The sequence below is a fragment of the Lagopus leucura genome, unplaced genomic scaffold, assembly GCF_019238085.1.
Source record: "Lagopus leucura isolate 7727_CA_CO unplaced genomic scaffold, USGS_WTPT01 Super-Scaffold_100004, whole genome shotgun sequence".
NCBI classification, from domain to species: Eukaryota; Metazoa; Chordata; class Aves; order Galliformes; family Phasianidae; genus Lagopus; species Lagopus leucura.
The window spans coordinates 48824255-48846401 of record NW_024962264.1 but is presented as its reverse complement, the minus strand read 5'-3'; the positions used below and the strand labels follow the sequence as shown (position 1 = coordinate 48846401).

The window sequence follows — 22147 nt, the reverse complement described above, 5'->3', positions numbered from 1 at the left end:
AAAAGGTAGGTTGGTTGTGTTTTGTTATTGGCTGTCAGCAGCTCAGCAGTAATATCATGGCTTGTGGACTTGGTATTTCTAATGTTTATATGGATTTTGTGCTGGGGAGCAAGAAGCATTTCTCTTTCTTATTGTGACAACTTCCAGTGTCACAGTGGAGTGTTTCTCTTGTTCCTTCTGTTACTCAGGCCATGTCTTATAGCTCAGAAGAAAGCCAATTGTCTAGACTTGTAAAAATTGCAGTTGGGACATTTAATCTACTAATACATTTTTAGCAATCTAACAAACATGGAATACAAAAGGGTCCAGAATCTTTAAACTTGATTTTTATTAGTAGCCTTTATTTAGGTCAGATGAAAGTGTAACACTTCTCAAATTTGCTAGCATCCTTAACAATAAAATATTTTTTAATTGTTTGCAATAGTTGATATCCTACTGTGGGTCACTAACAGAGTCAAGAATAGAATACATATTAAAGCATTTAGCCTGTGCCTGAAGCAGCTTTCCAGGCCTGTACTGGGTGCATCTGGGAATCAGAGAGTGAGACTGAACTGACTCACATACCTGAAGTCCGATCTGTTTCCTTGAATTTACTTGGGGTGGCACTGAAACATCAGAAGATTTTGTTTTCTTCTTAGGCTTAAGTCATTCATTAAGATCAGGTGGCCTTCCTGATTTTCATACTCAAGGATTCCACTTCAAAACTGATTTTTTTTTTAATTGCTGTTTTATCTATCTACCCTTATCTTGTTTATATGAACTTTTTGAATATAAGTCTATTCTAAAGCAATGGAAGGTTTTGGATAAACTATTTTTCTAATTGTTTTTATACTTTGTGCAGCTTATAGCAATTCAGTTTGTTTAATTTTCAATCTTTTTTGCAGTTTCTGGCAGATATGGAAAATAATGCACTCTTTAGGGATGACATTGAGTGTCAAAAACTCATTATGGAAGCAATGAAGTACCATCTGTTACCAGAGAGACGACCTATGTTGCAAAGTCCTCGCACCAAACCTAGAAAATCTACAGTGGGAGTGTTGTTTGCAGTTGGAGGAATGGATGCAACAAAAGGTCTTGGCTTATATAATGATTAGTTGCTGAGGGTTGTTTTTTTTTTCTTTTTTATTTTTATTTATTTATTTGTTTATTTTTAAGAAATGCTGGATGTACGTTTTTATAACATGTTAATTATGTAACATATTCCGTTAAGTCAAACGTTCTGCAGAATAGAAAGCAAGCATCATAAAAGGACAGTGTACATTTGATTTAAAAAGCTAGGTAGCATTCAAGATATCAAAAACATTCTGGAAGCTACAGTCATGATTGATTTGAAATTATCGGGGGAATATCTGATTTCTGAGTAGTAACAAGTTGAACTGAGTGAAAGCTAACTCGCATTTACTTGAGTGGGAAGTAATCTGGAAAAAGAAGACAGTGGCAGAAAATGTACGAAGATGACATGCACAGGTATAAAAGCAAAAGTAAAATTGCTTTTTGACTAATGGTTAAATAGGCCTGCCATCTGCTTGGTTGTTTCTTATGTAAGCTTCAATATTGTCTAATGGTAGTTAGAAGGAATCTGGCAAGTTAGAAAAGTTATGGTAAATAATCTGTTTTCATTTATTCTGCATTTTGGAGTTAATGCTTCCAAATTTTAGTTGTTTTTCATAGTCTGTGTTGCACTTGAAAGGTTCATGTCACGTAACTTCAGATTTTTTTTCTAGTATTATGAAACAATTGATTTCAGTATATAATTGCATTTAACAAAGTTGATTAGTATTCCTAAAATTCATTTTACTAAAGGCTTCGTTCTTTAAAGATGCTAAACATTCTGCTTTTTGTCTTGAAAAGCACTGAAAAATCCTTATCTATTATGCTGTGGTTGGTTCTTGAGGAATTCAAAAAATACTATTTGTGTACCCAGTTAAGAACGTGCTGTGGCATTTCATGCAGTCATGTAGGATCAACATATTGCTGAAATAATGGCTACTTTAGTAGCTCAGATTAAGCTTGTTTTACTAACTTGCGGGTGTTGTCATTCAGGAGCTACGAGCATTGAGAAGTATGAACTTCGTACCAACATGTGGACTCCTGTTGCAAACATGAACGGACGTAGATTACAGTTTGGAGTTGCAGTCTTAGATGATAAATTGTACGTTGTTGGTGGCAGAGATGGACTGAAAACCTTGAATACCGTGGAGTGCTACAACCCTAGAACAAAAACTTGGAGTGTAATGCCACCTATGTCCACACATCGTCATGGTCTTGGTACGTAGCTTTCTGTAAAAGCTGAACACTTTCATGTTTTAAAAGGTTAGCTGATGAAAAATTTTTCAGGAATTAATTTTTTTTTTTTTTTTTTTTTTTAGGGGTAGCTGTATTGGAAGGCCCCATGTATGCTGTAGGAGGACATGATGGCTGGAGCTACCTGAATACAGTAGAAAGATGGGATCCACAAGCTCGTCAATGGAACTTTGTAGCTAGTATGTCAACTCCAAGGAGCACTGTTGGTGTAGCAATATTAAATGGAAAGTATGTGAAAGTGACTTCCAATTTATCTAATATGTAATTACAGGTTTTCCTAAATGACTTATTTCTCTTGACATATAAGATGTTGATAGCATTAAGAACCAGTGAGACTCCAGTGATTTCCTCCTATTGTGATAGCTTGAAAAATCAACTTCCAAAATCACTGTGAAGTTAGGGGAGAGTACTCACATTGTATCTTATTATCTCAGTGAGAATAGTAAACTGGCGGAATTAAATCTCATCTGGAGTGGTACCAGAAATTTCTAAAGCTGTTTTTCAGTGAAAATATACTTAAATCCTTTGTACAAGTCATACTCGAGACAGCTAGGTCATTTTGTGCTGTCACAGGGCATGGTTGCAAGTGGCCTCAAGTTTTCCCGATCCTGTTGGTTACCACAAAGCTGAATCAATTACATTTAAAACTCTCACAGCAAAAGAGATTTTATTATCCTTCTCCAGTGAGAAAGCTCCAGTAACTTCCCTGAGCAACCAGCTTAACTGTTAACACAGCTTTGAGTTCTCCATTTGTCAATGCATAAGTATCATTTGCTGGTTTGTTATTTTTTTGTTTGTACTATCAGAAGTGACCATGGAAAATTGCTATTTTCCTTCCCATTTGCACAGCATGTTTTCCTTAAAGACGCATGTCCCCTAAGGATTCTCTGATTCTCTCCTCAAGAGAGAGTAACACTAGCTCCTTCAGTCCTTATTAGTAGGCCATGTTTCCTAGACTTCCAGTGATATTTTTTTCCTTTGGACAAAGCTTAATTATTTGATAGAGTCCAAAGTACAAGTGCTACTTGAACAAAGTAATTACCAAAGTAAATTTGGAGTCATGTAATACTAGATGAATTAGGGTTGGAAGAGATGTTCTGGAGTCATTTGATCCAGCAACAACTCATAGCAGGACCAACCTTAAAGTTGTAGGATCTAGTTTCAACGTTAACTGAGCTAGTTCAGGTAATTCCTGAGTTTTAAATAGCTGCTAAGGATGGAGATTGAAAGCTTTTCTGGGCAACCTGTTCCGTTATTTTACCATCACTGTATCAAATGTCTTTCTTCTACAATCTAATTGGAATTCCCCATATTTCAACTTCCCTCTTGTTCTCCTTTCGCTGTATACTTCTGAGAATGATGACCGTTTCCTATATAACCCTTTATTAGGGGTTGGAGACAGCAGTGAGGTATCTCCTTAGCTACCTCCTCTTAAGACTGCCCAATTCTTAGACGTTATGTTCTAGCTCCGTCATCATTAGTGATCATCAGCTGGACTTGATCCTGTACAACCAGATCTTACACCAAAAGCCCAAAGATGGACATAGTATCCAGATGCAGTCTTATACGGACTGAACAAGGAGGAGACCTTAGATGTGGTTACTTGAAGTCCAAGTCTGTTTTTGCCAAGCTGCATTTTCTTTAGTCATCTCCCACTCTATACTATTGCCTGGGAATATGCCATTCCACATACAGGACTTTGCCTTTCCTAAACTTCTTAAGACTGCAGCCACTTTTGCTGCCTGTCTCTCTGAATAACAGCCAGGCCCTTCAGCATACCAGCTACTCCCCTTAATTTGATGTTATTAGCAAACTTCCTAAGGCTGATTTTCCATTACATTTTTTTTTAGATAATTAATGAAGACATTAAGCAGTATCAAGGCACTTTATCAGCCTGGGAGGAATGGCACTACTAAGCAGCTGCCAGCCAGTTACTTCATGCTGCTGATCACAGCCCTTTGCACCCAGCAGTCTATCCTGTTTTCCACCAGCCCTGCAGTCAGCTTATCCAAATCATTTATTTGTCATTATGGCTAGTGAATACCAAGTTAACTTAATTTACTATTATTATATCAGAATATTTCACTCTCTTGACCATAAACTTTTTCTTCCAGGCTATGTCCTGACACATTTCCCTTGAGCTTGCCTGAGTACTGTAAGCAAGCAAAAAGCTTTTCATGATTTCTTTTTTTTTTTTTTTTCTTTTTCATGGAAAGCTTAATTAGTACAGCTGAAATGCACTTGCAAAGGGTCCTGTGAGATCTGGAACAAGTCCAGGAATGACTGAAAATGTTCACCTGGATGCAGAAAGGAGGGAAGAACTTGAACAACCAGCAAGCAGGGTGCCTTGGGCTGCTTTTGGAACTGCAGACTCAATGCTTAAGTTAGGTCTGAAGTATTCAGCAGAGAGTCCCAGGTGTGGTAAAAAGCTCCAAAAGTGGTCTCACATTTCACTATTATTTTAGAACATAGTTTAGACCCTTAACATAGACAGCAACCTTAGATGCCTGTAGTTAAAGGCGTGAAAGTGCATGCAAATTTATTACCTTTAAGCTGCAAGCAGTAATTTCTGCAAATTCTAGTAATATGTCTGTGAACTGATAGATTCCAGATGATTTGCTCAAAATCTTTGTGAGGAGAACATATCCTTTTCCATATCCTGAGTGTAAAATCACTGCAGAAGTGATCAAAATTCTGTCATGTTTCTAGGGGAAGAGAGAGCAATGGGCTTCATTTAAATGCTGTGTTGCATAAAAGGATGATTCTTAGTCATAATTTTTTTGGAACTGTGCAGTATGACTTTTTCATGTACTTCTGTATGTTCCTTACCTTAAACAATTTGTATTATTAAACATGGGCACTTCCATGGAAATGCATTATTTTTTGTAGTTAAGTTTGTTGGTTAATATATACTTAAAAAAAAAAAAAAAAAAAAAAAAAAAAGATGCAGTGATGTTTCCCAGTCTGAGAACATCTTGAATACAGCTTCACAGTAACTGCTGGCAAATGTTAATACTATCATCATATAGAATAGCAGAATTGTTTGGTTGGAAAAGACCTTTAAGATCATGAAGTCCAACCATTATCTAAAACTTCCAAGTTCACCACTAAAGACACACAGTACTTAATGTTTGTATGATAAATATTTAACTACTCTAATTTGCCTCAAACTGTGACAGGATGTTGTAAGTGATAATTCAGGTGATATCAAACTGAAATTCACCTCTAATGTGTTTCTTCTTCTTTAGAATGCCTTCTGCATTCTTTCTTTTCAAAATAACAGTGCTGGGCACTTCTGCTTCTAAGCCTACATTGCTTAAAATGCTACCTAATTGTTTTTGTTACTTTTAAAGATTCATCAGTGGTAGTGGGGCAGTGCACCTAAACCCGTCTTTTCTTTCCATCCTTATTTTCCAAAGAATTAAAATCCTGTTAATAATAAATGCTAGAACTGAGGAAGCTAGGCCACCTAGTGGATGTAAGGGACTTAACATAGCGCTGCTGTTGATAAACTAAACTTCAGGCTCAAAAATACATGATGCCTAAGAAGAGGCAGGGCAGAGTTCTTGCATGAGTAGATTACTGAACTCGTCCCTCTGATGCTGCTAGAGATGCACCGTTGTCAAATCACACATTTTGAAAATCTTAGCTATGTGCACAAGTTGGAATGTAAATATGCTATAGGTATAATCCATTTTCTGTCATTATTACTGTATGTTAATCATCACAGTAGGAAAAGATTGGAGCAAAACTGTATGATCTGAGTTTTAGAAATAGAATATCCTATTGAAAGTTTAAAGTCTTCTAAACTTACCTTGTTAAGATATTTGGAAGTTCTTCATACATCACTGGAAACTTGAGTTAACTTGCATTTTGTTCAGGCAATATTTATTGACTTTTTTTTTTCCCCAAATTTTATAGACTTTATGCAGTTGGTGGTCGAGATGGAAGTTCTTGTCTTAAGTCAGTAGAATGTTTTGATCCTCATACAAACAAATGGACCCTCTGTGCTCAAATGTCAAAAAGAAGAGGTGGTGTAGGTGTAACTACGTGGAATGGGTTCTTATATGCCATCGGTGGTCACGATGCCCCAGCATCAAACTTAACATCCAGGTTGTCAGACTGCGTAGAAAGGTAATATCCCAGTGAAAGCATATCCTCCCAGTGGTTCTAAAAATGCCAGTCTGAAGTGTGATTTACCATTATTTCGTGGAAATAGCTTCTTAGAAAATTACTTTAATCACATTAAGCTTCTGAATAGTTATTTACCACTATATGCTGCAATAAAAGTCAGTTTTTCCAGAGAAGTACATTACTTTTTAAATTAATGATGAAGTAAATTAAATTCTATCTGCAGCTTAAGAATTGCCCTCTTTCACTACATTGTACTTCAACTTGCAGCATGAGCTTTGTCAGCATTTCCATATGATGATTGTCATGTTTGCATAAGACATACATTTCTGCAGTACTTGGAATAGACAACAAAAGATGAAATTAAGAGTTCATTACATCTGTGTTCTTTATGCAAACAAATTATAAGACACTTGCTTCTAGGTAGTATGATCTTAGGATGGTCTCGTGGCCAAATAAATATGTTCTTTGTGTAGTTCTTTAGATCTCTTCAGAGCCATGTGATTCCATCAGTTGTACTGTAAGCATCTGTACTTATTTTTGTCTCTTTCTGTCAAGTTAAAGTAAGTTTCTTAACATAATGATAGCATGGACCCTCCTACCTGATCATTAGTTTGTCTTGTAAAGAATGCTGATATTATTCTAGAATGGCACTTTTTTAATTAAACTGTTTTGATTATGCTTATGATACACAGTTATGATTAAGAAGTGCTGTAAATTGTCTTAAGAGTTTTGCACTTCCTCTGGAACTTTCTCCAACAGGGTTCTTCAGAAAATGGTGATCTCTCTTGACAAGTAACTTTCTTTACAACCACATTCAGCTTGAACAGCCCATGCTGTGACAGTTAATAATTATTATGTACTTTCTCTACTTCACAGTAGTATAGCAGCAGAACTGGTTCCAGAGTGGTATGCTTTTCAGTGCAGTAAGAAATATGCTAAGAACAGCTATATGTGTATGTATATATTGCTGCATGGAAAGCAGCACAGAGTGGATGTGTAACTAGTACTGTGTTATCAGATGACTAAAGAAAGATTTTTAGAAGAAAGGATCAGGGAAAACGGTCCTTTCAAATTAACACCCAAGTCTGTGTTGCAATACCTGCTCCCTACTATATTGAGAGTGTTAGTTTCAGTACTTTCTTTTTATTCTTGAAATTCTGGCAACAGTTTTAGAGCATGACACAAATTATCTTTTAGGTATGATCCGAAAACAGATATGTGGACTGCTGTGGCTTCTATGAGCATTAGCAGAGATGCAGTGGGAGTATGCCTTCTTGGTGACAAGTTGTATGCTGTTGGGGGATATGATGGTCAAACATACCTTAACACAGTGGAGTCTTACGATCCCCAGACAAATGAATGGACACAGGTATAGTTTCTGATTAGAACATGCTATACATTTATTTCAAGTGTGACTCTTTTTGCAAAGAGAATACTCCTTTTCTATGAAAAACTCTTGTTAGTCCCCCACTCTTCTGCTCCTCCCCCCCATTTTTTTTCAAGCTGATTTACCTTGAACAGACAGTTGTTAAAGTCTGAATTTTGGGCCAGTATTATATGTTTGTTTATTTTAAGTCAAGATAACAGAGTGTGTGGATGGTACTACCTCTCTGCTGCAGCTGTGCAACCATTATTACAAACATCAAACATAGTCAATCTTAAGAAAAAAGATTAAAACCTGACTACACTACTCTAATGAATGTGTGTTTTTGCTTACAGGTTGCACCGTTGTGCTTAGGAAGAGCTGGAGCATGTGTTGTGACTGTGAAACTATAGGTTGTTTTCTTTGAGAAGGTGAATTTCTCCACTACGACAGACTCGGCTGATATCTTTTTTCCTCAAGCCAGTTAAGAATATGAGGTGCAGGATATCTACAACAACAAAGTGTTTGGTCTCCGGCCTACATACGTATTATTCTTTTGGACCAATATTAAGCACTTTCTAAAGAATTATCTTTGTTACCTGCACATTGGAAGAGTTACAAGCAAATCAGCTGCAACCAAGATGTTGCCGGCAAGGGATCTCCATTGAGGAAATACTAAGAAATGAGTGAACTTATTGTGAACTCACTGGGATAATCAAATGTTATTGATTTATGGCCTTGACTCCTCAAACATGCAGAGAAATGATGCCATTAATAAATACAGTTCCACCGATACAATTGAGGACACCTCTGGGTGAAGCGAGTTACAGAATTTAACCCCGTATATTTAATTTGCCTATAATAAACATGTTTTTCTGTGGGTATCTGAGGTATTACAGTGCAGGCTGACAAACCAATGCAAACCATTGTAAATGGCAGGTGTAATGCTTGCCTTAAAAATGAAGTTGTGTATTTGGTGAATATTTGCACTTTTACCATCATTCCTAGTTTAGAAATATTTTTATTTAACCAAAGCCTTATTTTAAATATTGTCTTATAATGCTAACAGAAATCTGCTATTTAATTATGTCTGCAGGAGGTTTCTGAAATCCAGTGTACTACTTGGATATTCGAAGGTTTTCCATAAGATGGAGAACATTGTACCTTTTCTCTAATTTGGTTTTTATATTTACATTGCTATTTTTAAGATAAACTCTATAAGCATGAGTAACTAGTGGGAAGAATTCTGAAGTGTGATTAGAAGTTAACCAATTTAGTAAGAGCACTTTGAATTTTTCAAAGCATTCCATTGCAAATAGACTAAGAGTCTACATTGATTCTCAATATGTTTTACATGAGGCTTTGCACTAATGTGAAAGGTATAATTTTATAAGATGAAATGAAGCAATCGTCTGTCTTTTTCTCCAGCGAGGTTACTTCAAAATGCAAAGAGCCAAGCTGCCGTATGAGCATGTTCAGCATCTTGTAGGAGAGTTGTGTATGCCTCACAGGATTTATTTTTTTCTTTCCAAATGCTTTATCATTTGCCTTTTTTGACTCCTACGCTCTGCCACACACTGTTTGAACAGTCTGAATGTTCTCTGGAAGTCTCTTTGTATTTGCTTTTCTGTGCCTTGTTCCTTCTGTTTTCAAAGTGGCGGGCAGCGTGGCGTGCTGCTTCCTGCCGGAGCGACGAGCTGTGAGCTCACAGAATGTTTTCCAGGAGTGTGAAGTGTCCGACACCCAAAGTCTTTGTACATTTGTAATTTTAAATTTCATGTGTTCATGCTCTCGACGAACTATTTATTGGTTTAAAGGCAATTACTAAGCGGTGAAACTTGGTGTTGAAACCTGCTTTGTTCGAAATTGAATACAGCTGAACTTAAATGCGCTTTCAATGGGTTGGTGCCTTTTTTTTCTTAGATATGTCGATTTTGCGTACCCGAGTCTGCACCTTTAATTAAGAAAGGTTGTTTTTACAGCACGCCTTCGTTGTACGCGCTTTACGAAACCGCCCTTTTCCCTCTGCGCGTACGCGGCTCCCCACTCCGCACGGCGGCGTACGCTACCGGCCACGCGGCGCTGCCGGAGGGATCTCCGCTTTCCCATTGGCTCGGGCGAGCGGCCCCGCCTTCCGCCTCTGATTGGCTGCGGTCTTCTCGTTTCCGCGGTGACACGGACGCCGGGGCGGGAGGGTTCGGGTTTCCCTCTCAGCTGGGGTCGAGGGTTGCGCATGCGCGCGGGGCGCTGCGCGGCGAGCGGTGGGCGCGATGAAGGTAAGTCCGCCCGGCCGCCGTACGCGGGGAGGCGTTCGCTGATGGGATCTCGGCCTCGAGGGCGGCGGCGTCAACCAGGGCGAGCGGGTGACGAAGTTCGTACTCCGCGCCGCCTCGGCCGCCTCGGTGCGGTTCTTGAGGCCTATGAGGGGCGCGCGGGGCGCTCTCAGCCGTGGCAGTCCCGGGCTGTGGAGCCGTTACCGCTGGCCGCCGCCTTGGTAACGGCCCTCATGCTGCCCCGCTGTGCTCCTGTCCGCCCGCGGCGGGGAACGCTTCTTGCTCGCGATTAGGGGTCGGGTGACCTGCGGGGAGCTGGAGCTGGCCGCCGGTTTACTGAGTGTTTCATTAAAATGGCTTCAAAGCGGAACGCGGTTGTCAGGCGTCGTTTGTGCCCGTGTCACGCAACGCTCGGTTTATTGCGAGTTAGGGACCCCTGGGGAAAAAAAAACATAAACCGAACAAACATACCTGGGTGTTCAGGGATCCCCAGGCGTGGTGTTTGTCCGACGGTGTAGTAGGGGAGAAAAGGGTGAAGTTGTTGGCGTTGTCTTACAGCCAACTTACAGAACGGTCTGTGCAGATGGAGTAAAACATCGGGAAGCTGGTAAGTTCTGTGCTGAGAAATCAAAACCTTGTACAGCTGAGTTGTTTTGCAGCCCCGGTTTGACCCAACAATTTAGGGAGAGCAAAACGGCTACATGACTTTAAAAAACTAGATACTGGGCTCTGTTTTGCTGTCCCCTGTGACTGAAGGTGCTATTTGGTCCTATGCTTCTCCATAAAATTTAGAGGATTAAGTACTATGATCTTTGGTTATGAAGAAAAGAGTCTGATGCAGTCATTCAAGAGGAAGAGTGGTCCCACTGATAGGAGTCACAACAGTTCTCAGTGCAAACACCCAGCATCAGCAACTTCAATTCTTCCAGCTTAAGCCAAAAGATTATTCTCTTCAATTTTGATACTTTGATACATTAGAATCATCTGGAAGCTGGTGGTGTTTTTTTCATGGGGGAAATTCCAATATTGTTTTAAGCTTATGATGGTAACGTGTCATTTACCCTTTTTTTTTTTCTTTTTTTTTTTTTTTTATCTGTGTGTGTCTCCAGCAAGTATTCAGTCTATTAGAAAAAGCTTGGTCTGGTTCCTCAGTGCATTTTGCTTGGCAGAAAACTCTGGGACATTTCCTTGCTGTAACAGGGTAAGATTGCAGATATTTACTGTATTTTCCACAGTAATCATTGAGAGTAGAGCCAAAAAAAAAACAGTTGTTAAGTAAATCTGAACCAAAGCAAAATGTCTTACAGTTGCATATACATGATACTTCTGAGCTGTGTTACTGTAATTATAAAATCTCAATGTAGGAAAAGTTTTTATTTGTAACTTGATGAAGAATAGACGATAATAGATGAAGAAAGGGAATAATTTTGTGTGTTAATCTTTTTAGAGGTGATCACACTGTGAAAATTTTTGATCGTCATGGTCAGAAGAGAAATGAAATAACTTTACCAGGGTAGGTACTAAGATGAGTTTCTGTTGTTTTTTCTTTTTTATTTTCAAAGTGTTCATGCAGTCTGAGAACTTCTTAGGAACATATGGTGGTTGTACCTAGAAAAGAAAACAAATTGATGAGTATGTATGGAATATGAGGCACTAAAATCTGAGCTATGCTAAGTTGTCAAGGATAGCTGGAAATATACATCCTCATATCTGAAGCGTTATTTATTATTGCTACTAATAATAAATAATAGAATCAATATGATTCATTAAAAATATTAGAAGATGCCTAGTATGATGGTAAGAATATAATGTGGTCATATACAGGATATCCATGTTATACTCTTTATGACTACAGTCTTGCCAGTGCCTGTTTTCTAGTGATTTGTATAGTAGTCTCGCAGAGGAATGCTATCCTGTGTTTTGGTGTCCTTTTGCTTGTATCACTGGCATAATGTATATGTTGGCATTTTTGCTTCAGGTTGGGAGTGTGCTTCTGAAGTGAATCTCCCTATTTTTCCTGCTTAATATGCTTTTGTTCACTCTGGAGAGTGATGTTTAGAGTATAGAAACTGGATTTCTCTCAGAAGAAATTTAAAAAGTGACGTCCTTTGGAAGATGTACTCTCACTGCTAAGAGGCAGCCAGTCCATCAGAACAGAGTACAGGTGGCCAGGTGTACACACTGTGACTTCATGCCCTCACATCACTGTGTTCTGTAAGTCTACTTGTGTTGGGCACCATTACCACCTGATGTAGCAGTAGGTATCTAAGAATGTAGTTCAGGATATCAAATACTTCCTGCTCTAATAGTTGATGTCACAAAGTTTCTCTTACCATTCCATTGATAGAATTTTCTTTCTTTAACTCTTATCAATTTTTTTCCTGTTTGTTTCTTTTTGTCCTTTTTATTCCCATTCTTGATGTTCTGATTGGCTCGTAAGTGTTCATACATGTGTTTTGGGAATAGACAACTTTGTTTTTTCCAGACTAACCCCAGGAAGATTTTTAAAAAGGAGAACTTGAGTTGGAGGCTTATTGAGTTCATTTGTAGCAGTGTAAGTTTCAGCAGGACGCTTCTAAAGTTGCTTGTATTAGGAGTTTTAATCTGAGTAACAAGAACTAAGGCTTTCAAGGTAACGCCTTTTGAACCAGAAGCTGTGAACTTACATAGTGGAAAGAGAGTCTGCAGTATATGGTACTTTATATGTGTGTGGTAAACAGTTCAGTTTCCAGTTCATCAGAAACTCTTGGATAAACCTGTTCAGATCATTCTGGGAACAATTTGCTGAAGGATTTTCCTGCTTCTGAAAGACTTTCTTATCCAGGGTCATTACACTTATTGAAGTAGAAGAAAAAATACCAACAATGAATGGAGTCTAAGAAGATAGGACCTTACAGGAGGTTTTCACTCTCTCTTGAAAATCCAAGTGGCGATATTTCAAGTGCTTCAGCTTGTGTCATTTTTATGAGATTTGAGTGTGGGCACGGCTGCTACAAAAATACACTTTCCAGATAAGTCTGTCGTGGGCTTGCTTGGTAGGAAAGGGGAAGGACAGGTACTTCAACTGCAGAATTACAGCTGTCTTTGTATACTTTTAAGCATAGTTTAATGTAATTAACAAAACTATGTTTTTTCTTCAGTAACTGTGTTGCTATGGACTGGGATAAGGATGGAGATACCTTAGCAATAATTGCAGACAGATGTAGTGCCATTTTTCTCTGGGATGCCAACACAAGCAAAACAAGCCAATTAGACAGTGGCATGAGGTAAGAGAGTTGTTTGTTTGTTTGTTTTTAAGAGGTGTTTTTGAAGACTTAGACCACTGTGAGCTGCAGCAGCAGCTTATTCCGTTACCTCATACAACTTTTTATTACTTCCATTATTTTGTGCACACTCAGGTAGTTCTGATACTTGTTTGTAGAGACTTTGTGCTTCCTTTAGAAGTTCTGCTTTGGTGTGTATGGTTTCATAAAACTTCAAAACATGTATGCAAGTATGACCTCGTTGTGGCCTTCCAATATTTGAAGGGAGCATTTAAGCGGGAGGGGGTACGACTGTTTACATGGGTTGATAGTGATAGGACAAGGGGATTTTAAACTGTGACAGGGAAGGTTTAGTTTGGATATTAGGAGGAAGTTTTTCACACAGAGGGTGGTGAGGCACTGGAACAGGTTGCCCAAGGAAGGTGTGGATGCCCCATCCCTGGAGGCATTCAAGGCCAGGCTGGATGTGGCTCTGGGCAGCCTGGTCTGGTGGCTGGTGACCCTGCACATAGCAGGGGGTTGAAACTGGATGATCATTGTGGTCCTTTTCAACCCAGGCCATCCTATGATCCTATGAAAATGTTTTTGTAAGGACACAAAAGGAATCCATTATGGAAAATAATAATTTTCTTTATTTTAGGGATTCATTGTCTTTCCTATTATGGTCTCGAGTAGGAGCTTTACTCGCCGTTGGAACGACTAAGGGAAACTTACTTATATATAACCGTCAGACATCTCGCAAGATTCCTATTCTTGGTATGCATTGTTTTGAACCTGGGCTTGCACTTTGGAATGGTGGAGTTTTGTTAATATGCCTACTTTTTTTGTTCTGTGTGAGAATATGCAAATCAAAAATTACGTTTAACTTTCATCATCTATTTTGTTGTTGTTACTGGAGTATTTCTGTGGTTCAGTGTGTTAGCCGTGTAAGACACCTGTGGACAGAAAAATTAAGGGTAGAAATTTAATTTAAATAAAAGGAAGAACAGGGGCTGTGCAAGTTCCTGGAAGGTCAAAACACTTCCATCTAGGATTGAAAGGTTAAAAATTAAAATTTGACTATTGAATTTTAAGTTTCTTCGCATTCTGATAATCTGCATTTGAGTGGCCAAATACAGTGTATTTCTGAACCAGATTTTTTGTTTTGTTTTGTTCATTTGTGTTGTATGTTTCTTTTCCAGGTAAGCACACTAAGCGAATTACTTGTGGTTGTTGGAGCACTGAAAACCTCTTGGCTCTGGGTGGTGAAGACAAAATGATTACTATAAGCAATCAGGAAGGGGATACTATAAGACAGGTAGTGTTTATAATCTCTGATTTTAAGACATACATGGATACCCCTGGTTCTTGGGAGAGCTAGAGAGCTACAGTGTAAGGGGTGTTGATGCTTTGTTCCATATCTCTTCTTTCAGGGACAAGGAGGCTTTGAGAAAACTTATAACAGGAGGAGTGCAGATCTAAATGTTTGAACGTGTGTGTTATGCAGCATAATTGATGGTATTAGGATCTTGATAGCTCTGCTTCTCTTATCTGTTATCCTGGCCTATATCTTTTACAGGAGAATCCTAGGAGTGCAATTTTAAGTTGACTTGCTCAGTAGCAGCACACAACAGGTCTCTCACAACTGTTTATAAAGTCTTTAGAGTTTGTTTTGCTTTAGATTGGTTAAATAAGGATCTTGCCTCTGGTATTCAGTGATTTCTTCCAGGCTGGCCCTCTCACATCCTTGAGAGGCTAATTTCAGTGTTTCCTGTAAGTATATTCAGATTCTCTTCTCAAGCATTCCATTTGCTTGCACAGATGAGTCCTTCCAAGCAATGACAGTTGCTGCACAATATGCAAATGAATATAATTCTCTTTCTACATTTAACAAATGCTGTTTCACTCATGGTTTTCAAAGGTCTTTCGTAGCTCACTTCATACGCTTCCATCTTTATGTCTGAAGGCCAACGTGGATGAAGAAATAATAAATTAAGTTTTTAGGATGTGTCTGTACTTTAACCTAGCTAGCTTCAGTAGGAGAAGCAGTGTAGTTCAGACAGCAAAGACAAAACAAGGTTTCCTTATGAGGTTTTCTAACCTCATATTGACTACAAAAGTAACTACTTTGCTGTCACTGCATGGACCAGGTGGTTTTTATTATTGCTGTTATACATTGTAAATATTGCATATATCATTTATGGTGATTATTCTCTCTGATACTGCACTGCAATAATCTTGTTTCTATTGTATCAGTTAGTGCTGTTTGTAAAACATTGTTGTGCAGAGCTTCCTATTCATTTGGATCTTTCCCTATCTAAATTTCTAACTTTTTAAGATACTTTCAGCATCATTCATGGTAACACATCCTTATGATTCAAACTAATTTCATGTTTTTTTCAACTTTTTTCATTTTTGTTACTAAATGCTGTAGCAATTCTTAATGTTTAAATATACAGAGCAGAAATAATGCAGTTATTTATCGTTGATATTTGCTGCATTGTGTACTGATTTTTCAATCTGAATTTCTTTCTTGCAGACCTCAGTGAGTTCAGATCCCAGTGATATGCAGTTCTCAGTTATGAAGACTGATGAAAGAACATCAACCAGGGAAAGCACAGTAAGAAGTCAATACAAAATCCTGCAAAAAGTGTTTATTTGATGTTTCAGGGTTTCTGCTAGTAACCAGTGTTGGCCAGAAAGTAATTTTACTTCTTCCTTGACTCAGTACTTTACTTTGAAGCTTTAATTCTCCCTATCTCCCCCCCACCCCAGGTACCTTTATTTTCAAGCTTTGCCCCTTTGCTCATTAAGGATGTGTCCATGAAAACATGGTGGCTAGCAGTAAGACAAATGACAGTAGTTTTGCAGTAATTTTAAACACAATAGACAGAGGTAAGTGTGAGTACTTAAAATACCCAATATAACTGTGCAACGGTGCATGCAGTGGTACGTGGGAAACAGGGAAAGTCTCAACTATGGAGATGGTTTTCAGCAGTCAATTTTGGAAACAGATCAGCACTCATTGGGTTTTTGTCTTGTGCAAATCTCAGTGTTGATGAGCCTAGAAAGCCATCTGTTAAACCTCTCCTATAAACACGATGCTCTCTCTAAATGGCTACACTTCCAGTGACTTCGTAATCTTTCTTGAGGGAGTCAAGTTCCATTGGATCCATCAGTGATGAAGTACAGAAAAATGGGGTAATGATGAGTGTAGCAGCACATATTAGTAAGTGATCAGTAACAAAGTACCAAAATGAGACAGAAAATTCATGGATAGCAAAGTGATACTGTGTTTACAATTAGTCCAGATGTTATACTTAAATATGGACAGCATAATTAAAATTTCACAGTCAGATATAATCTATGCAGGATAGAATTTCTCCTGTATTATATTGACAAGGACTTGCAGGAGTGTTTTTCTTCTCTGCATGAAGTGCTTTCTCTTCCTAGGGAAATTTTAATTAACAAATATTTTGAAAATGCAGGAACTTTGTCACTTTAATTTTCCCTGCTACTCTGGGGTGTGCAATATCCTAGGCTTTTCCATTACTGTTTTTTATTACAGCTCTCAAGTTTGCTGTAGAATGTTGAGGAAGATCTCTAAGCCTGTAGTTCTTGGTGTTAGACTTGAATAGTCCGTCAGCAGTTTAAACCAGATAGCATTTATTATCTGCTCTTGTAGAAAGTTTGGCTTGATAATGATCACTTCCATTCTTTTACTTACGACACTGGAAAAAAAAGCCCTTCAAGTTGGAGCAAAGTAAGCAGTGTGTTAACATGCATCACAATATAAAACAATTCTTGTACTTTTCTAAGAGAGTTTAAGAAATTGTATTTCTTAAACGTTTCATTGTTAATTTGCAGTGGAGTTATAAGCAAACTACCTCAAGTGACAGAAATAAGATTTTAAATTTGAGGTTAATTTAGGATTTACAGGGCAGACTTTAAGTTTGTACTTCTGAATTAATGGATTTTTAGGTAATTTTTTTTCTCAATTTGAAAATACCTCCTATTTCAAAGTACAGCTCTGTATTTTAACCTTCCAGCTCTTTACAAAAATAGTCTTCTTTTTAGACAAGGAACAAAATTTTAGACTAGAACAAAATTAACTTGTAAGCAGCCTGTCAAAATTCTTCATTAAAGAATAAGGTGAAACAATTTCTCCTTCCTTTCTTTTTTCTAAAATTAGTGTTTTACTTTTGTCTAACAGTCACATGCTCTGGTAGCAAAAAAGGTATTAAATAGTAGTTCACTCAACCTCTCTTCAACTCTGAAGTCCAGCAATGATCCAGGTTTCATCAAATTAAATGATATACCTAGACTGATAACAAACTGAAAAGATGTGTGTAAAGAAAGCTGAGCAGACTTTCTTACTTGAAATAGCAACATTCTGATAGTCTTCCCTTCAGCTTTCCAGGTAGAAGTTCTGTGGATCAAAAAACACATTGTAGTGCAAGTGAGAGTAGTCCAACAAGATGCATGTGATCTCCTGTCTTTCCTCAGAAGAAGTGGGGCTCTCCTATTGCTTTTGCAGGGACAAGTGCTGAATTTGAGATGTGTGTTCTACTGGGCTTGCATTTAGAACTGTGAACCACTGGCTCACAAGGGAATAGCCTGAAAATCTCTTCCATTATTAATAAGGATTCAGGATTCAAATTCATAGCATTCTTAAGGATTATTGTAAGTTCCAAATCTCATCTTTTAGTGAGGGTGTTGAGCCTTATTTTAATGTGACTCTATTCCTCCTGAGTTAATTTTTTCTTTTCATTCATTGGCAGGTAAGTGTAGTGGTTGGCAAGAAGACTCTCTTTCTTTTTAATTTGAATGATCCTGATAACCCAATTGATCTGAAATTTCAGCAGCCTTATGGCAGTATTGTAACCTACAGATGGTAAGCAGAGCTTCCTTAATGCAGCATTCTCATATTAACAAGCTGAAAGATTTCCTCAGTCGTTCTGATAAATGCTGAAAATGAAAACATGTATCCACTGCTCACAACGAACTTTTCTTAAATGTATGAAGCTAGGTTTTCTAATTTTTAACAATTCAATGGCTGAGAAGGTAGGATTGCCAAAAATGTAATTGCCCCTGGTATGTTCTGCTTTAGAATGGTAATACTGTTACTGTCCTGACAATAGATAAAATTGAGGGCTCAGTAGGTTTGGGTGAGTTGCTAGTGGAAGAGCTATGGTGGAGTTGCATCTTTCAGCTACTTTGTTTACAAAGTTAGGTAATGTTTTTGTAGCTCCCCTGCTAGGTGATATTCCTTTGCAGAAATTCTGAGCTAGAAGTTTCAGCTCTGCACCCAGAAGTAGCTGTGCTGTTTCTGTATTTTTGAATTGTGACACGGTGTCTGTTCAGTCAATGTGCTGTTAACATTTAATGCTTACGCTTAAATTCTGTAGCTGAATGTTCTTTATTTTGGGGCACCTGACAAGGTGTGCCCAGGTTTTTTCCTTTGTAATATTGTATTTTTTCCCAACTAAGCAGATGAGACATTTGTTTGGATTAACCTTGGCATGCTTGTAACTATTTCTGTTTTAACCTGCTTATTTGTACTTGACACCGTGAATATGAAACTATCTATTCACAAACGCACACTCTGGCTTTACTGCTGTTTGTAGCAGTGTGCCTTAAGGGCTGAATGACTGCCATTATTATTTTTAGCATAGCTTTGATAAAAACGGACTCAGCAATAACCTTGAAATTGAAGTTTCCACCTCCTGGCACGTTTATACTAATGAAGATACCAAAGTTCTTTCTCCTAGCATCACTGCCATGTATGCTGCTTGCAGAAAGTAAAGGGGCACAAAAGAATGTAGAAGAGAGGATAAAAGAGGATTTGGGATTGAATGCTGAGCACCCTTGTGTGACAAATTTGTATTTGTTCTTTAGGAATCTTTGATTGCTTTTTCCTTAATCTGTATTATACCCTGTTGTTCTACATGATATGTATGGATTCCCATAACTTGATTATTTTTCCCTTTAGAAAGAGGGGTTGACAGATTACCTCAGTAGCCTGAAAGAAAATGCATTTTGCATAATACATAAATAAATCTCTTTTGTTATTTTTTTTTTCCTTTTATCAGGTATGGTGATGGCTACATTATGATTGGTTTCTCACGAGGGTGTTTTGTAGTCATCTCTACACACATGCGTGAGATAGGTCAAGAAATCTTTCAAGCTCACAATCATAAAGATAATCTAAGCAGCATCGCTATATCACAGTCATTAAACAAAGCTGCATCAGGTGGTGACAATTGGTAAGTGACCGTTTTTATTCATAAAGAATAGACTTCATCTCATGTAATTCTAGCTGTTTGGCATTAGAGCTAGTCTTCAAGGCTTCCAAAGAAGTCTGTGAAGAGAAGATGAGAAGAATTGCTCTCTGGAACTGCCTCTTTGCCTAAAGGTAGAAGAAGCTAATCTTGACCAATATCTCTGCACTTTCACTTAACTTTATTGTCATTAATTGTGTTTTTAGGGTTGTTTTGTTTTTTTCAAGTAGATAAAATTCAATACTGATTCTTTTTCTAATCTGTTATTCATCAACTGAAAAGTCCTAATTTCTTTACTATGGTTGATTGGACATAGATGCTTAGCAACGTAACTATTCATTTAAATCTGTACTGAATGTACTGATAACCTGATAACTTCTGCCACTTGGTCTTAACTGCAATCTAGAGGAAAGTATAAATGTGCAAGCAATTCAGGAGAAAGTAGTTATAGACTGGAGTTCTTCCAAAATATATTGTGCATATGATAGAACATGCCCTACAGCTCCTCTTCCACTACTTCCTGTTCCTGTAATAACTAAATTCTTCGGTGGAGAAGAAGCTGAGGGACAGCAGTAGTCTGTTCTGTCCTCAGTTCTCCGTGTGACCTTACAGGCTGTTGATTTAAGACACTTGCACATTGAGAGTTAGATACCTATGAGAAAAGCATGGTACAACTCCACATCAGTTGTACAATAAGTATGGTTTTTTAAACCATTCTTTCACACATACTAGGTAACATGAAAGCACATGAAAGCTATCAGTCTCTTCACTCCACGTGTGTGTACATTGCTCTTTAGGAAATTTTAGATATTCTGCATTTGTGCTCTCATTTTGTTCCATTAGGCTGTCTTAACTGGGTTGGGTTGAGTTTCTTACAATTTATGGTGACTGAGAATTATGTGAGTGAGAAAGACTGTTTATTTTTGTTTTAGCATTAAAATTCATGATCTGTCAGACCTGAGAAAGATGTATGCCATAATAAACTTGGATGATGAAAACAAAGGTATGTTAGTAATTTCCTTGAGGGTGGCAATTTTTATAAATCAGGTAAAAAATAGAACTTTGTGCTTGTTTACATGTATGTATTAAAAAAAGTATTGTTGAAAAACTATGTAGAAATGGAATTTATTACGAAGTTTTTATTTCCCACCTAATATGCATTAGGTGATCTGCAGCAAAAATGAGAACATACGGTTATTTTTTGAAAGCTTTATTTTATCTTTTTGAGGAACAGAGAAGTGCAGCTCGAAGAATATTTGATCAGTCAGAGTTTGTTAGGTTTTAGGCTTGTGACGTTTTTGTGCAAGTTTGTGTTTTTTCATCTGCAATATGGTATATTCAGATAATAGGATAATGCAGATTGTTTACTACTTCTTTCCATGTTTTTTGGGTGGGTGAATTTCTTAATGCTCTTCTGCATCTCATTTACTTATTGGGGATGATACTTAATCTGGTACACAAGTTTTCCTCCAGTGGCTTCCAGAACATTCTTATGAGGCAGTGTTCTTAGGTAGTGAGTTACCACTATTATATTGTGTATCTGAAAGTATTTCAGTCAAGTCTTTACTCTTAGGAAGATGCTAAATTAGTGAATTTTGGGTTTTCTCCGAATGATTCTATTTTATCTTGGAAATATTTTAATTGGTTTGGTTTGAATACATTAGTACCTATATTCCTAGGTGTGAATTCCTCCTACTGTTACATTTCAAAGTGAAAACATTGCTTCTTTGTTTCATTTCAGTAGCCAAAGAAATGATCTTTTGCCAAAACTTGTAAATGTTTTAGGTGTCAATCAGCTGGCTTGGACAGATGATGGACAGCTGTTGGCAGTATCTACACGAAGAGCATCCCTGCATGTTTTCTTGACAAAGCTTCCAGTCCTTGGTGATACTTGCAGTACGCGGATTGCTTACCTCACTTCTCTTCTTGAAGTTACTGTAGCCAATCATGTGGAGAGAGTATGATAACCTTTTCCTTTTAAACTTCGTTTGGATAAAAGGAGAGTAAGAACGACTAATGGATGGAAACTGATACTGCTTTTCTTACAGGAGCTACCAGTTACTGTCTCTGTTGAAGTAGAGCCCAGTTTCATTGCTGTTGGTGTTTATCATTTGGCTGTAGGAATGAACAATCGGGCTTGGTTTTATTTGCTTGGAGAAAACAGTAAGCATTAATTTCATTCTCTTATTTGAAGCAGCCACATCGTTGCTTGTCTTTTTTAATGAATGTGGCATTATGCTTAGAAGTGCTGGACATTCTGCATTGTGCAATTAAAAAGAATGAATTACCAAATATCCCTATTAGGACAAAATAATGATTTTCCCAAACTGAAGAAGTTATTACAAGACATTGTAATTAAATGAAATAAAACTTCAAGTTCCGGATATTGGTAATGAAATGTTGAATGTTTCTCTCTCTCTGTAGACGTGAAAAAGCTTAAAGATGCAGAGTATCTGGGTACAGTAGCAAGCATGCATCTTAATTCTGATTACGCTGCTGCTCTCTTTGAGGGTAAAGTCCAGTTGCATATGGTAAGAGCTCAGTCAGTTT

At 37.8% G+C, this 22147-nt stretch overlaps 2 protein-coding genes across 8 annotated transcripts in view; both read left to right on the top strand.

The window, feature by feature from the left end:
* KLHL5 (kelch like family member 5) overlaps positions 1–9692 on the top strand; it is a 49181-nt gene extending 39489 nt beyond the window's left edge. For all 6 annotated transcript variants that reach the window (XM_042871093.1, XM_042871092.1, XM_042871091.1 and 3 more), the window contains 6 exons: positions 885–1071; positions 2044–2268; positions 2370–2532; positions 6226–6438; positions 7636–7807; positions 8158–9692. In XM_042871093.1, the coding sequence (XP_042727027.1) occupies positions 885–1071; positions 2044–2268; positions 2370–2532; positions 6226–6438; positions 7636–7807; positions 8158–8214 (1017 nt within the window). In that variant the 3' untranslated portion in view covers positions 8215–9692. The remainder of the gene's footprint in view (positions 1–884; positions 1072–2043; positions 2269–2369; positions 2533–6225; positions 6439–7635; positions 7808–8157) is intronic.
* Positions 9693–10039: 347 nt separating this feature from the next.
* Positions 10040–22147, top strand: part of WDR19 (WD repeat domain 19) — a 37425-nt gene continuing 25317 nt past the window's right edge. The window contains exons 1-13 of one of the 2 annotated variants that reach the window (XM_042872240.1): positions 10040–10077; positions 11184–11275; positions 11522–11587; positions 13215–13340; positions 13978–14093; positions 14519–14634; positions 15856–15936; positions 18098–18210; positions 19409–19582; positions 20530–20600; positions 21383–21555; positions 21646–21760; positions 22022–22128. In XM_042872240.1, the coding sequence (XP_042728174.1) occupies positions 10072–10077; positions 11184–11275; positions 11522–11587; positions 13215–13340; positions 13978–14093; positions 14519–14634; positions 15856–15936; positions 18098–18210; positions 19409–19582; positions 20530–20600; positions 21383–21555; positions 21646–21760; positions 22022–22128 (1356 nt within the window). In that variant the 5' untranslated portion in view covers positions 10040–10071. Of the gene's footprint in view, positions 10078–11183; positions 11276–11521; positions 11588–13214; positions 13341–13977; positions 14094–14518; positions 14635–15855; positions 15937–17902; positions 18000–18097; positions 18211–19408; positions 19583–20529; positions 20601–21382; positions 21556–21645; positions 21761–22021; positions 22129–22147 lie in introns of those variants that run through there. The other variant, XM_042872241.1, reaches the window with a different exon arrangement.